Consider the following 16,629-nt stretch of genomic DNA (forward strand, 5'->3'; position numbering starts at 1 on the left):
TCCTCTGCATCCTTCTCCTCTGCTTCCTTACTGTCCCCTATTTCCCCTCTCCTTCTCCCTCCATTTACCCTCTCATCCCTCCCATATCTCTGCCCCCTCTCTCCCCTGTGAAACCCCTTTCCCCTCTCTCCCTCCTCCCCTTGAGCTGCAGTGCTGTGCCCCCAAGCCCTCAGACGCCCTCCTCTCTCTCCACAGGATGGCTCGGTTTGGGGAAGCAGTGGGCAGTTTGTCTGCCGATGCCGGCTCGGAGCAGGGCAGGAGCCGGCACCAGGTACCGGTGACCGGGGAGACAGTGGTGGCGGCAGCAGCGGCAGTGGTGGCAGGAGCAGCGCAGGGCTCGGCTGGTTTCAAACAGACCCGCGCACAGCGGGCACGCACCATGGCTCTCTACAACCCCATCCCCGTTCGACACAACTGCCTGACGGCCAACCGATCGCTCTTCTTGTTCGGAGAGGACAACATCGTTAGGAAGTCGGCCAGAAGGGTCATCGAGTGGCCATATCCTTCATGGTGCAACTCACCCGAGCAATAGTCTCACTTGTGTCTCACCCACCAGCTCAATCCACCAATTCAAATTCATTTTGTTTTGTGATCTTCCACACCACCTCTCTCCACCCTTGCCAAGTTGTAAAGAACAAACAGCCCAACCTTGCTGCCCTCTACATTAATCCTATCTGTCCTCAATCCTATCTGTCCTCAATCCTATCTGTCCTCAATCCTATCTGTCCTCAACCCCCTCTACCCATTCAAATGCTCCTTTCAAATGTCCCTTAAATGTAGTTATTGTCTCTGTTTCCACCATTTACTCTGGCAGTGATTGCCCCTGTACAAGAAGGACAGGAGGCTTTGGAAAGGTTGCAAAAGAGGTTACTGGAGTACTCCCTGTTTCAGAGGGTGAGGGCTATGGGCAGAGGTTGGACAAACTTGGGTTGTGTACTCTGGAGTGTCGTAGGCTGAGGGTAGACCTATAGGTGCCTGGAACAGGCTACCAGGGCTGTGGTGGAAGCAGATATAATAATGGTGCTTAAGAGGCTTCTAAATAGGCACACCAATATAGAGGGTTATGGATCACATGCAGATAGAAGTGATGTTGCTTGATCTGTGCCTCATGTTTGGCAGAGACATGAGGGTCCGAACAGTCTGTTCCTGTGCTGGACTATTCTACGTTCTCTCATTTTTTTGTACACGTCAGCATCCTGACCATTGAGAAAAGGTGTTGAATATTTTACCCTCGATAAGCCTCTTATCATTTAATATGGTCCGCTTTCATCCTCCTTCATTCAGTGAAAGCAAACCCAGTCGGTTTAGTCTCTTCCCATCCTGAAAGCCCTCTATTACAGGCAGCACTCTGGTTAGTCTCCTCTGCACTCTCTCCAGCACAACCACAGTCTTCCTGCAGAGAGGCAACCAGAATCACACCCAAGCTTGGTCTCACAAGAAATTTCTGACTTTTATGTTAGGGCTTTGAATATCAAAGCATCTTCCTACCAGGGTTGAAATCACTGACTCACCCGACCACTGACACTCCCCACTCACTGACCCCCCCTACTCCTCATCCTCTATGGGCATTCCCCAGACTCAGACTCTTTGCCCTACTCTCTCATTACCCATTGAATCTTCCCCCAGTTAGCACCCATTAACCTAGAAGACATAGGAGCAGAGTTAGACCATTCAGCACATCAGGTCTCTCTGCCATTTGAATCATGACTGCCGTATTTTTCCTCCCAACGCCAATCTCCTGCCTTCTTCTTTGACGCCCTTGTTAATCCAGAACCCGTCAAAGTTCACTTTAAATCTACCCAATTATGACTTCCACATCCAGCTGTGGCAAAAAATTCCATAGGTTCACCACCTCTGGATGGATACATTTTTTCTCATCTTTATTTCAAAAGGACATCCTTTTATTCTGAAACTGTGCCCTCTGGTCTAGTACTCTTTCACTACTGAAAACCTCCTCCACATTCACTTTATTCACCCATTTCAGTATTCAGTAGGTTTCACTGAAATCCATACTCCCCCCACCTAAACTCTAGCAAGTATAGGCTCCTCAAATCCCCAGGATCTATGACCTGTAAAGGTGTAGGATTTATTTCATATCTTCAGACCCCTGCACCTTTGAGAACACAGAACGTTCATGGGAGCAGAGCAGTTTATGAGCATGAAGTGGTGTGGAAAGGGTTTCTCCACCAGACGAGTTCCTCTCGCCTCCACATCTGGGTACAGCCATGGCTGTGCACTTCGGTATATTTACTGCGAGACGTGTGTCTTCACGTTATGTTCTTTAACAGACTGCAGGGAGTTTTCATCCAGTGGAATGAGCTGTTGTTTTCATGGAGATTCAATCCTCAAATCAGGTAATTGTTACCATTTGATCTGTCTGCTAGTGTTCATTGGTGTGTTGAGATGCAACTAGGTAGACATTGCCCAAGTTGGCACTAACTCTGCTTCTCCTTTCATTGACCAGAGAGATGGAGAATGATAGCATACCCTTCTGGCCCACGAGCCCACACTGCTCAAATACACCCATGTGACCAATTAACCTAACAAGCCCATCAGTCTCTGGAAGGTGGGAGGAAATTGGAGTTCATGGGGAGAGTATACAGACTGTGGTGGATTTGAGCCTGGGTTGCTGGTGCTATATAATAGCCTTGCAGTTAGTGTGCTGCCTCACTTTTGGTGAGGTTTGGAAGACTTCCTCTGAATTTCTCCCTCCTTTGCTCCCTTCTCAGAGCTTATGGTTTTTCTTGAAGAGTGACGGTATTATAATAGGCCATCCATTGAGCACATCCCACTCCACTAACAATCTACTGTGCACCTTTTCTTGGATCCAGAAGACTTATTTGGTTGTCTCAGGTTGTTTTCAGCTCACTGTCAATTTCAAGAGTTAATGATGGCAGAAGTCCAAGAATGTGGTTCAGGTCTGGTGTTGGACATTGGTTTTGTTTGTTGTCCTTTGTGAAAAAGTTATGGGAAATATGGGAATGAGTGGAAAGGGTGGGAAATGAGTGAGTACCCTGCCTGATCCAAAACCTTCACCCATCCAGCAATTCATTCAGACCTCAACAATTGTCATTGTCTGAATTACATTGAGTTAAACACAAAATTCTGCTGATGCTGGGGTTGTGTTCAATACACAAGCATGCTGGAGAAATTCAGCAGGTCATGCAGCATCCATAGGAAGTAAAGGATGGCCAATGTTCGTTACCCTTTACTTCCCATGGGTGCTGAGTGACCTGCTGTGTTTCCCCAGCATATTTGTGCATTGCATTGTTCGAATAACATTTGCTTTTTCTTTGCAAAATTCCACTTTTATCTCCTCCCCTTTCAAGAATCTGACAACAACAACTCCTCAATGCACCCTCTCCTAATACCCTCACCCCCCCCCACCCAAACGATATTTGGGTTTTCAACTTTCGTTTGAGCTAGAGTCTATGCAAAAGGTGGCAGAAAAATATCTTGAATGTAGAATTTTATTTCTTCTAAAGAAATTAACTTATTGTGTTGATCTTTGTACAATGTTCTGCACTTCTACCCACATTCCTCTGATATTAAGTCTGGATGGGGGATACCCCAGGTTTACAGTATTTGGGAAGCGAGCGAAGAGATTTCCAGGACATTGATGATGATCTTTGTATCCTCCCTGGCTATAGGAGAGGTAGTAGACAATTGGAGAATGGTGATAGAGAGAATCCTGAGAATTAAGGATCAGTGGGTCATCGTAGTGGTGGCCAAACTATTGGAGAAGATCCAGAGATAGGATTTGCGAGTATTTGGTGAAGCATAGTCCTCTCAGGGATGGTCACCATTGCTTTGTGAGGGGCAGGTCGTGCCTCACAATCCTACTTGAGTATTTCAAGGAGGAGACAAAATAAAATGATGAAGGTAGGGTGGTGGTATGGATTTGTGTAAGGCATTTGACAAGGACCTCCATGATAGAATGTCACAAGGCATGGAACCTTGGCTGAGTGGATTTTGCCTGAAGGTCAGTGATTAATGGTGTTAAGCAAGGATCTATTCTGGGACCCCTGCTCTTTGATTGTTATAAATGGCTCAGATGAGAAAATGGATGGGTGGTTAGATAAGTTTACAAATGACATTGAAGTTGGAGCTGTTGTGGATAGTGTAGAAGATTGTTCAAAACAGGATTCAGAGCCGGGGACAGAAGTGGCTGATGGAATTCAATCCAGATATGTGTGAAGTGTTGCAATTTGGAAGGTCGAACTTGAAGGCAGACCACATGATTAATGACCGGAATCTTCGCAGAGTGGAAGTACAGAGGGATCTTCGAGACCAGATCCATAGATCCCTCAAGGTTGATGAGGTGTTTAAGAGGGTGTCTGGTGAGCTGGCCTTCATTAGTCTGGGGATCGAGTTTAAGAGCCATGTGATAATGTTGCAGTTCCATAAAACTCTGGTTATATCATGTGGAGAATTGTGTTCAGTTCTAGTTACCTCTTTATAGGAAGGATGTAGAAGCTTAAAAGAGGGTGCAGAGGAGATATGCCAGGATTTTGCCTGGATTGGGGAACAAGTTATGGAGTAAGGTTGAGTGAACTAGGACTTTTTTCTTTGAAATGACAGAAGATGACAGATGATATATTGAGGTGTTCAAGAGTAGGAGGGGCATAGATAGGGTGGACACCCAGCACCTTTTCCCAGGGTGACAGTGGCCAATAACAGAGGACATCTGTTTAAGGTGAGTGGAGGGGTGATTTTTTACACGGGAATGGTAGGTGCTTGGAATGCATTGCCAGGAATGGTGGTGAAGATTGGTACAATAGGGACATTCAAAAAGCTCTTGGATTGGCCCATGGAGGGCTATGGGCAGAGAGGGAGGATAGGGCTGGATTGATGTGGAGTCAGTTTATATTGGCACAATGTTGTGGCTGATGGGCCTGTATTATACTGTACTGACCTCTGTTTTGAATTTAAAAAATGGAGTGGACATGTGCCCTTTGAATTGTTCGTCTCATATCTTTTGGTACAAGTAACATTACTGTAATATCAACACTAGTGGTTCATCTATAACTACAGTACTTGTGACACCTCCTCATCCAAGCTGAGAGATCAGCACACACAATTGCATTCTGTGAGAAGCGGCATAGAACTGAACACTGAGCAGTCATCAGTAAAAGTCCCACTTCTGACATGAAAGGGGAGATGATGATCAGGTAAAGGCCAAAGCAAGATTTCAAGGATGGGAATGGAAGCCACCTCAAGTGTTCTGTCCAATAGCAACTCTGAACAAAATTATATGTTCTATGTCATGGTCCTGTTTGTGGGCATATACTTTGTGTAAACTGGAAGCCACAATTTCTTCATTGGGCACAGCTTGCCTTGGGATGCCCCAAGAAACTCAAATTTCATCTCCTAATTCTCGATCTATCTTAATCTATTCTCATTCCTTCACTCAATCTTCGAGCCCTTTGGCTAAATCACCAATTTTCCACTGCCCCAAACTTTATTTACTTATTTACAACACGGTAGAAGCCAATCTGCCCATTGAAACCCGTGGTGCCCAATTGTACCCAATTAACCTCCCAACCTGATACATCTTTGGAAGGAAGCAGGAGCTCCCGAAGGAAACCCACACGTTTATTGGGAAAACATACAAACTCCTTACAGACAGCCAGAAATTTGAACCCAGACACTGCTGCTGTAATAGTGTTGTGCTAACCACCATGTTGACCGTGCTTCCTGACTGTGTGTCCGGAGGATTGAGGGATGAATTTTAGGAAAGGTCTTTCATGTCCATTCTTGCAAGAAGTTGGGGTTTCAGTTTGAAGTCTCCTTGTGCAAGGTCAAGAACTGACTGCACATCTCGATCCCTGGTTGGTGCAAGGATGTGTGACGGAATTGACATTTGACTGCAATTGGAGGCACTTCTGCATTCGTGTGTATGTTTCTGTTTACTTCGTGGCTGATATGGTGTGGCCCATGCCCCTGCCTGCTACCTGAGTGCCTTGAATCTTGAATGACAGGAAGACATTCAGGGCTGAATTACTGACAAAAATTGAATCATGAGATTGGTGGATTTTGGGTGGAAAGTCAGATTTGCAGCCATAAATTCCGTTTTGGAATTGGATTGAAGACCTGAGGTTGACAGATCCCTGGAAGTGGGTTATACCTGTATATGGGAGAGACATGCAGATAAGCACTGCTGATAGAATCGCAGCATTGTCAGACATGATGATGTCCTGGTTAGTGAAATGAGAGGCTGACTGTTTATTGTGGGATGGAGTGTGATTGCTGTGCCTGTGGTTTGTGGTTCTCCATGGATGTAAAAGCAAATTCTGCTAAAACACAAGGCTCCGAGAAACCAAGTGGGCAACAGATTCCAGCTTTACCTTGAATAATTAATATTCTATGAATCAAATGCAAATTATTGGCCATTGGATTGCCTCCTTAACAGGCAATGGGTCTGCAGTCGTTCCCCAGTGATCACCAGTTCCCACTTCCTGGAAGACCACCCCACAGTTGCTTCTCAACTGGGGAATAGAGCTTTATATTTTTCCTGTGGTCCAAATTCTGAAGCAGAGTGAAGCCCAGTGGGATGTTAGCCCTTTGCACAGAGTATGGATGTTAATAAACTGATTAATATTCCATCAGGCACATGGCTGAATATTTAATGTGAAAACACAGCACTGAATTTTTATGAAGCCTGTACAGCCAAACTCTTCTGTGGTGAGGCTTCATCCTTTTGGAAGAGCAGAGTGTTGCATTTTTATGCTGATCAACATCAGCAAATCTTCTGCAGTGCCAGGAAAGTCCCTCTGGTTGACAAGATGCAAAGAGAGATGAGTCCCTCGCCACTGCTCTCCTGGGTGAACCTATCCATGGCCATGAAGCCATTGTGAGGGAGAGGGGAATAGAGAAAGAGAGAGGAGTAAGCCTCTGTTCATGAGAGAAACACAAAGATGGCAGACACTAGAATCTTGGACAGATGAAGAAAAGCTGGAAGGACTCAGCGGGTCAGGCAGCATCTGCGGAGGGAGATGGGACAGTCAAGATTTCAGGTTGGGACCCTTTCTAGAGAATGAGTCAGAAAGGGAGGTACCAAGTGTAGAAAGAGTGAGGAGGATTGGGGACCCTTCTGCTTCTATTGGTTGGTTCAAGATTCCACTCTGTGTTGCTCTCCCTCGCAGTGAATTCTCCAGGGGTGCCTGCTCCAAAGATTTTGCCCTCTCTCTGAAGGGAATTTTGTGGAACGTGGCTCCCTCCTGTGCTTCTACCTCACTCTCCCACTTTATCCACCTCTCCCACCTCCTTCTGTTCAATACCTTATCACATCTTTTTCCCTTCACCTCTCTTTCCACCCTATCTTTATCTATATTTCCCTTCCCACTTCAGTATCCAGAAATGGTCCTGACCCAAAACATTGACTGGCCACTTCTCTCCATGGATACTGACTGACCCACTGAACCCCTCCAGCTTCTCTCTCTTTAGTGTGAACAAAATCCTTGGCTTAAGTGCAACCACTGCAGAATTAATGGCATCTTCACTCCACTAGAAAAGATCTTTGGGAACAAAAGGACAGGGACGTCGTTGACTCATGGGGAAATAACTGGTGGAATCAGGTCATTCAACCTGACCATCAACTGTGCGTTGATACATTCGATGTTCCCTGACAACTTTCCCCAAATACTACCACATATCAGCAAGCACAGGATAATGTGCATCTGCCTATTAACTGACTAGCCCACGTGTGTTCAGAGTGCGGAAATAAACTGGAGGAAATCCATGCAATCACAGGTGAGAATGTGCAAACTCCACACAGAGAGAAGCCGAGGCCAGGATTGGATCCAAGTCTCTGGCGCCGAGCTATCCTCATGAACAGTGTTTGATCTTTCCCATCCACGATGAGCATAACACACTCAGCACCAGTGGCCTGGGTTTGAATCCCCCTGTCTGTATGGAGTTTGTACGTTCTCCTGTTTCTCTGTGGGTTTCTTCCAGGTGCTCCTGTATTCTCCCACATTCCAAAGATGGACAGACGTTGGTTGGTTAATTGGTCACATGGGTGTATTTGGGAAGTGCCGTTCATGGGCTAGAAGGGCCTGTTACTCTGAATTAAAATTAAATAACCCAGGAAGTCGGTGTAGCCAACTTCATGCCTGCGGGTCATGCGACACACAGATGAATGGAGAATCCTTCTCTCTACAGGCTCATTCTATCCTTCATAGATAATAGCGGCCTCCTGCTGTTATTCTCTATCTCGACATGTTTATCATTTGCAAGCTCCAGTCCTAAGAGAGTGAAATTGTTTTTTTTAATGATTGATAACTGAACAAGTTGGATCATGTGACAAGATTCAATTGCAGCTTCAAACCTGTTTCAGAGGGCGTTAAGTATTTCTGCAACAAAGCAGAAACAATTGAATGCTGACGAGCATTGGCCAGGACTAGGACCATTAAATTGTTGTGACTCACAGCTGGATCATATCTACCAATACCTCCCCTTGGCCCACTCCATGATTGGAAGGTATTAGAGCAAAAGGAGAAGCATTTAGTGCAGAAATGGAGGTAGGCAGGAATGCCATTTGCCTTTTTGATCTCTTTACAAATCTGCCTTTAATCTTGTCAAAGAATCCTGGAATTGTACAACATAAATGCGAGCTCCTGGCCATCTCTTCCAGGCCAACCATATCTACTCTCATACCATTTGCATTTGCTTGGTAACCCTCTCTAGTCTTCCCATCCAAGCATCTGCCCAGACACCTTCTAAACATTGGATTGTCTCTCCCTCCACCACTTCTCTGGCAGTTCATTTCACATCCACACCACCAAGTGTGGAACAATTTACCCGTCACATATCCTTTCATTTCTCACCTCTTAGCTTAAATCTATGCCTGCTTGTTCTGGACTCCCCTGTCCTTTGAAGAAGACTGACCACATGTGTTATCTAGGCCTCTTATAATTGTATAAATCTTTCTAAGGTCACCCCTCAGGCTCTTATGTTCCAGTGAGAATAAACCTAGTGTGTCTAATCTCTTCTTTTGATTAAAGCTACATACTCCAGACAACTTCCCGGTGCATCTCTTCCACACACTCTCTATTGCTACCACATTCTTGCTGAGGTGTGATGACCAGAATTGTACACCATGAATTGAATGCAAGATTACTAATGTTTTATTCAGTTGCAACGTGATGTCCCAACTCTTGTACTCAATGAAAGCAAACACACCAAATGCTTTATTGTCTTTTGGATCCAGTCCATCTGCTTTATTACATTTTAATGCATAAAATGTAATAAAACACAGAGAGGTGCCTCGAGCTCAGCGCCCTATCATTAAGAGAATGAGAAGCAAAAGGGAGTCCTTGTCCATGGTCACAATTTAAGATGGGCCTAAATGACACCTTTTTCACACAGTGGTGGTCTCTGTCTGGAATGAGCTGCCAGAGAAACCTATAGAAGTGGATATAATTCCAACATGTAAGACATTTGGACAGATGTATGGGCACAAAAAGTTGAGAAGCAAATGGGCCAAATTCAGGCAAATAGAACTGGCCCAGAATGCCAACTTGGTCAGCATCCATAAGGCTGGCTGAAGGGTCTGCTCCTAGTTGTATGACTCTATAGCCCTCTCCCTAATGGGGCTCAATACAAATGGCTTCAGACAACCCTCGGATGCATTTTTACAAATTCCACCCCATCTCAACCACTTTGGCCTTCAGGCAGTCCCTTTTGGAATTGCGAAAGTTAAAATTCACTCCAACTGCAATCTATTTTTCATACCTTGCTTACATATTTTCTGTTGAACCTCCAGTGTAACCGAAGCAAAGTGGCCTCCTCTTTCTTATTCCTAAATTCTTGCCACAAAGCTTCACTCCATATTCCTCCAGTATATCTGAATACTGCTATACTGTTCACCTTAATCTTTTCCACTCTCCTCCTTCAGAGCACATGCCCTGAACCTTCCAGACCTAGGACCTTGGAGTTGTCAGTCCTTCTCCAAGCCACTTTCTGTGATTACAATGATAGTAGAATCTCATGCACTGATGCACGCCCTCAACTCATCCCTCCTACCCATGAAACAGAGGAGCTGAGATATTGGGTCAACACATTACTATCTTGTAATGACAATAAATTTGCTATTTGAAGTCATTGTTATTGCAAAGGTATCGCTAATATTTCAGGATTTTTACCAGTTGATATTGCTGCTGTTCTGGAAGAAACTTCATAGAATTATGCAGTTCTTCAGCACAGAAACAGGCTCTTCAGCCCATCTTGTCTCTGCTGAATAGGTTGGTCCTATTTTCCTGCCTCAAAACCTCAAAACCTTTCCCATCCATGTACCTGTCCACTTCCTCTAGCTGCTTGTTCCTTACATCAACCACCCTTTGTGAAGAAGGTGTCCCTCACGTTCCTTTTAAATCTCTCCCCTCTCACACTAAATTGATGTCCTCTCCTTTCAGATTCTCCTACCCGGGGAAAAATTTTTTTACCTTAAGTCCACAATTTTATAAACCTTGCTTAGATCCTCCCTCAGCCGCCTATACTCCAGGGAGAAAACTCCCAGCCTATCCAGCCTCTCCTTATAATTCAAGCCCACCAGTCCAAACAACATTCTCATGAATCTTCTCCAAGTTGATGATACTTTATCTATAGCCGGGTTATCAGAACCGCAGATGATACTCCAAGTGCGGCTTACTAACATCTTGTACACAGGATTCAGTGCCCTTATCAATGAAAGCAAGCATACTAAATGACTTCACCTCATTATCTTTCATGGAACTATGTACCTGTATAGCCCAAGTCTCTTTGTTCCACAACACTCCCCAGGGCCCTACAGTACAATGTGTAATTCCTGCACTAGTTTAACCTCCCAAAGTACAGCAGCTTGCACTTGTCTGAGTTAAATTCCATCTGCCATTCCTTGACCCACTTCCCCAGTTCATCTCGACCCTTTTAACCTTTATCACTGTCCACTATTGCACCAATGTTTGAGCTGAGCTAAAGCAGTAACTTGGTGTTCAAAGCTCTTATTATCATTACAATGACTTGCTTTGTCAAGGCCTTCAGCGGGGTACACAATTATTTGGGGATTGCAGTATTATGGTTATAATTTTAGTAGGTAATTCCCATGGTATTATGTAATTTTAGTGTTTTGCTGCTTACTGTTATACCAGTAACTATCATTGTTGAGTCACTGATGTGATGCCAATTACTTTATTTGTTGAACCCCTTAGTGTCATGCCAATACCAAGGTCCATGTTGATATGGTAACACACCAACCAGTAGAGATTTTTGATGAGGAGGTCTCTTGGAAAGCTTTGCTGAAATAACAGTAACATTTTATCAAGAACCCTCACAAATAAAATTTACCCTCTTGTATGAGAAGATTCCATGAGCAATGAGGCAACCTGAGATGCAATTTGCATCATGGGGGTTCTGTTACTCATGGAGCTCATTGCTATTGGTGCTTGAGTTGTGGTTTTTGATGCTACTGTGGTGACTTTGCTACTTACTGGGGTTGTGAGAGATTAAATGTTGCCTCGCTTGGTGGCGATGTCAGTAACTTTGTGGATGACACCAAACATTAGTGGACAGTCCAAAAGGTTATCTGAGATTACCACGGGAAGTGGGCCAAGGAATGGCAGATGGAATTTAACGCCAGGTGGTTTCACGGATGGTGCTCTTCCTGTGAAATGTTAAATTCTTTTGTGGATGTCCTCGGTGCCAGTGGGGATATCGTACCTCTTCAAGGCAAATTTGAGTCATCCTTGACTCTTTTCCTCTTTTGGCCTTGTCATGTCCTCCTGTGACGGAGCTTGGAGAAGCACTGGAAATCCAGTGTCAGTGTGTGAGTGAGGTGACCTTCCAATGGAGCTGACTGAAAGAAACTGCGATTTGGGAGATGCTGGCCTGGGGAGAGGACATAGAAGCATTTTACTTTGCAGAGAACTGCATGATATAGCAGACAGCAGGAAACTTGGGCCACCTCACAGCAGCTTCATACTCCACCTGTCTACAGAGGCAAATAAGAAAATCTCCAGGTGCTGGGATCTAATGCAGTACATATAAGTGCTGGAGAAACTCATCAGGTCACACATGGAAAGTAAAATGTCACCAATGTTTCAGGTCTGGACCTTCTTAACAAGTGCTGATAATCAGGCAGGTTGGGGGAGGAAGGGAGAGGGGCCAAGGAGGAGCAGAGGCTACCAGATAAGAACTAGAAACAGGAGGAATGGTTGAGGAGAAAGAATCTGAGGTGATGGGGAGAGGGCAGAGATTAAGAAAGATAAGTCTCTAAAAGGATAAAGAAAGGAAGGGGCATCCCCTTCTGGAGCTGGAGGAAGGGAGACGGTGAAAGAAAAAAACTGGGGGAGGGGTGGGGCAGTTAATGAATATTGGAGAATTCATTATTGATGCCATCTAGTTGTGGCCTCACCCTAGCAGTGCATGGTTAGACCTGTCGGTGTGGCAATAGGATGTGGAATTGAAATGGTTGGCTACCGAGTGGTGCAGCGGACAGAACAAAGGTCCTCATCAAAGCGATCTCCCAGTTTGTGTCCAGTCTCCCCAGTGTACAAGAGGCCACATCAACACACATCAACAATTCACCTGTGAATCTGTTGGGATCATTGACTGTATCCAGTGCTCCCTTTGCGACCTCATTGAATCCCTTTATATTCCCATGAATGCTGCGTGACCTGTTAAGTTTCTCCAGCATTTTTGTGTCCTGAGTCAGTGTCCTGGCATCAACTCCAACTCAATCACCAAGATGCCTGCTTCCTCATTTCCTCCTGAAATCCTTATCCAATCTTCTATTATCCTTTCTGATCAAGGCAACGGTGACTCCCTGGAACACACAGGTGGAGAGAGTGGTGGAAGGAGAGTTACTGGAATTTAATACAGAGAAATATGTTGCATTTTGGGAGGTCCAATGTGGGAAAGACCTGCACAATGAATGGCTGGAATCTGGGCAGTGTTGTAGAGCAGAGGGATCTTGGAATACAGGTACATGGTACATTGAAAGTGGCGTCACTTTCAGTATCTTGGAATACAGGTACATTGAAAGTGGATAGTTAGAGTGGTCAAAAATGCTTTTGGCACATTGGCCTTCATCAGTCAGAGTATTGGGTATCAAAGTTGGGAGGTCATGTTGCAATTGTGTAAGTTGTTGATGAAGCCCCATTTGGAATATTGTGTTCAGTTTTTGTCACCATGCTGCAGGAAAGATGTTGTCAGGCTGGAGAGGGTGTAATGGCCATTGTGCTTTGATCTAATTTGTGGATGCCAAATGTATCCTGTTAAGCAGTATTTGCCCCTGTCTGTGTCATGTGTTTGGAAATAATGTCATGGCATGGTTAGCGTAGCAGTTAGTGCAATGCTATTACGGAAACCGGAAACCTGGGTTCAAATCTCCTGTTGTCGGTAAGAAGTTTGTACATTATCCCCGTGACTAGTTCCAAAGACTTATGGGGGTTAACAGGTTAATTGGTCACATGAGTGTATTTAGGTGCCGCAGGCTTATGGGCTGGTAGGACCTGTTACTGTGGTGTAATTTAAAAAATATCCTCTTCCCCAATCTGTGCACCCATTCAGCAGGAAAGTGATCTCTTGTGGTTCTGGGATTGGGCCACGATTGCCAGCTTTGCCTTGTACATCACATCCTGCGTGTGAAGAACAGAAATGTCCTTGCGTTCTTGGAAATAATCCGGTTGTATGCCTGCACATTCTAAGGAGGGCAAGGCTGCCGGCCCCTATCTTGACAACATTTTACAGGAGCACAGTTGAGAGGGTCCTGTTTGGCTACATCATTGTGTGGTGTGGTAGCTGCAAAGTTTGGGACTGGAAATCAATACAGAGGATCTTCAAAACAGCCATGATCACTGGTATCTCCCTGTCCTCTATAGTTGATATTTACTGAGAGTGTTGCTTAAATAAGGCTCAAAGAATTCTTGAGGATCCTTTTCATCCACCACGGAGTACCTTTGACCCACTACCATCAAGAAATTAAACAGGAAAGTCTGCAGATGCTGTGATTGTAGTTGTGATGCGTGTCGAAAGAATCAAAGACTTGTTGATCCAAACTGAGGCTTTTATTAACTAAAAGACTGGAGCATATCACAAGTAGGTTGACCAGTCCAGAATGACCTGGTCTGGCTCGGAGCAATCCTTTAAGTCCTGCCAGTAGGTGTGGCTACACTCTAAGCCAATCACAGTCATCCTATACTACCATCTGTACATATACACATTGGTGATAGAATATGTAATATCACAGTAGTGCAGTACACAAGTGCTGGAGAAACTTGTGCAGCATCTATAAAAAGTAAAGGGTAACCAACCTTTCAGATCCGAAACATTGTTTACCCTTTGCTTCCCATAGAAGCTGCATGACCTGCTGAGTTGCCCCAACACTTTTGTGCATTTCACTGCGATCAAGATGGAGGTACAGGAGCATCAAAATTATGGCTGCCAGGCTGGGAAATAGCTTCCAACATGCTATGAGATTGATTAACTATATACTGTAACCAAGTAAATCATTCCAAAATATTTCATATTTATTTAAAATTATATCTATGTGTATGATTTACTGTATTATGTGCTGTGCTTTGTGTGTGTATGTGTGTATCATGGTCTGAGAACCACTATTTTGACTGATCAGTCAGATGATAATAAAGCTTGAATTTGACTCTGTCCTGTTGCACAGAGTTGATGAATATTCCAGGGACAGATTGGTATGGGAAGCAAGGAAGGAGACTGTGTGGTTTTGACAAGTGAGGCACTAGAAGACAATGTTGTTCCTTTGTTTAAAAAGGGCAGCAGGGCTAACCTATTGATCAGGTGAATAGGGAAACGTTCAAACAAACTGGGTTATGTACATCTGGAGTGATTGGGATTGATTCAGCATGGATTTGCATTGGGAGAAACTGTGTCCCACTTAAGTGATGGAGTTTGGGCAGTAGTTCATGTGGACTTTAATCAGGCATTTGACAAGGTCCCACATAATCAGCTGGTTCAGAAGATTAAGGTACATGGGAGTAAGACGAGATGACGAATTGGAACCAATATTGACTTACTGAGAGGAAGCAAAGGGTGGTGGTGGAGGGATGCTTTTCAGATTCGGCCAATGACCAGTGGTGTACCACAGGAATTGTTGTTGGGACCTTTACTCTTTGTGATGTCTATAAACTTCTTGTATGTGAATATAAGTGGTATGATTAACAGTTTGCAGATGCCACAAAAATCGGTGGTTTTGTGATGGCTCGGCAGTTTATCTATGGTGCAACAGAATACAGATTAGCTGTAAAGTTGGGTAGAATGATGGCAGATTAAATTTAATCCTGATATATGGGGGTTGATGCATTTTGGGAAGTTAAATTGGGTGAGATATTCAAAGTAAATGATAGGACACTAAGTAATGATGAACAGAGATATTGCAGGGTCAAAGTGCACTGTCCCCTGAAGGTGGTGAAAGTGGGTATGATTTTTGCCTTCATCATGCATAGATCTTCCATAGATTACAAGAGTTGGGACATTATGCTGCAACTTTGCAAAACACTAGTTAAGCCTTACTTAAGTATTGTGTGCAGGTCTGATCACCACACTGTTGGGAGGGTGTGATTGTGCTGGAGAAGGTGCAGAGGAAACTGGATTGGAGGTCCTCAGTTTTGGAACAAGATTGAATAGTTTTGAATGAAAGAGGCTGAGGAGTGACCAGATAGAAGTCTATGAAATTATGAGAGTGTGAGATCTTCATCCCATGGCCAGGATATCAAAAACAAGAAGGCATGGGTTAAAGAAGAGAGGAAGGAGTATCAAAGGAAATCTGAGGGAGTGATTGCTGGAAATCACTCCTAGAGGAGGTGGTGGAATCAGTTGCAATGACTATATTTAAGAAACATTTAGGACATGAAGAATAGAAGGATATAGAGCAAAAGCAGGCAAATGGGGTGTGGAGATGAAGGACAGCATGGATGTGTTGAGCCAAAGAGCCATTTCTATGCCATGTGACTCTTGTCTGTTGCTGTGCCCACAGCAATAATGTGCTGCTGGCTTTCCCAGCTATGGCTCCATTTCTGTCAGAAAATGTTGTCCCACCTTAGAAAGATGAGTGTAATGATCAAGGCTGGTACTTCAAAGGAACCCGTGGGTGCAGTGTTCTTCCAGCCTCCATCTTAAACCTATGCCTCCCAAATGGATGAGAAACATCCATCATTGCTGGGCTCTCTGTGAATAATACAAACTCAGATGCTACCATTCCTCATCTTGCTGTGTTGTGGACTTTTGATGAACTCAGTGGGTTGCTCTGTTTCCCCCATGGCAACAGATATTCCACTTCAGAAGTATTTTATGGTTTATAAAGCATTAAGGGTGACCTGCTTCTGTGAAAGGTAATGTTGCTACATTGGCACTCAGTTCATGCCCAGTGGAGGTGTGAATGCATGCACATTTTATTATATGCAATAGCAAGGAGTATTTTATTATCTAAAGGCTTATTTCTACCAAATGTACAGTACTTGCAATCTGATAACAAAATGGGCTTTGCTTTGGATTTGTGCTATATATATATATATATTTATATGCACACACTTTGTGTGTGTGTGTGTGTTTATTTGTGTGTTGATACATATGCATGCACACTCACAGCTCTCCATATTGTTTGGATCAAATATGCTTTTT

The 16,629-nt window shown here is 44.2% G+C and overlaps 1 protein-coding gene and 1 long non-coding RNA gene across 5 annotated transcripts in view; one reads left to right on the plus strand and one right to left on the minus strand.

The window, feature by feature from the left end:
- The first annotated feature begins 196 nt into the window (after window positions 1–196).
- Window positions 197–16,629, plus strand: part of LOC138763428 (probable voltage-dependent R-type calcium channel subunit alpha-1E) — a 17,632-nt gene continuing 1,199 nt past the window's right edge. The window contains exon 1 of the mRNA XM_069937543.1: window positions 197–2,354. Coding sequence (XP_069793644.1) covers window positions 197–532 — 336 coding nt within the window. The 3' untranslated portion in view covers window positions 533–2,354. The remainder of the gene's footprint in view (window positions 2,355–16,629) is intronic.
- Window positions 6,595–16,629, minus strand: part of LOC138763430 (uncharacterized) — a 27,267-nt gene continuing 17,232 nt past the window's right edge. For 2 of the 4 annotated variants that reach the window (XR_011357557.1, XR_011357556.1), the window contains one exon: window positions 11,157–11,865. This is a non-coding gene — a long non-coding RNA (uncharacterized lncRNA). Of the gene's footprint in view, window positions 6,831–11,156; window positions 11,866–12,564; window positions 12,803–16,629 lie in introns of those variants that run through there. The other 2 variants (XR_011357554.1, XR_011357555.1) reach the window with 2 other exon arrangements.

This window comes from Narcine bancroftii, chromosome 5, assembly GCF_036971445.1.
Source record: "Narcine bancroftii isolate sNarBan1 chromosome 5, sNarBan1.hap1, whole genome shotgun sequence".
Classification (NCBI taxonomy): domain Eukaryota; kingdom Metazoa; phylum Chordata; class Chondrichthyes; order Torpediniformes; family Narcinidae; genus Narcine; species Narcine bancroftii.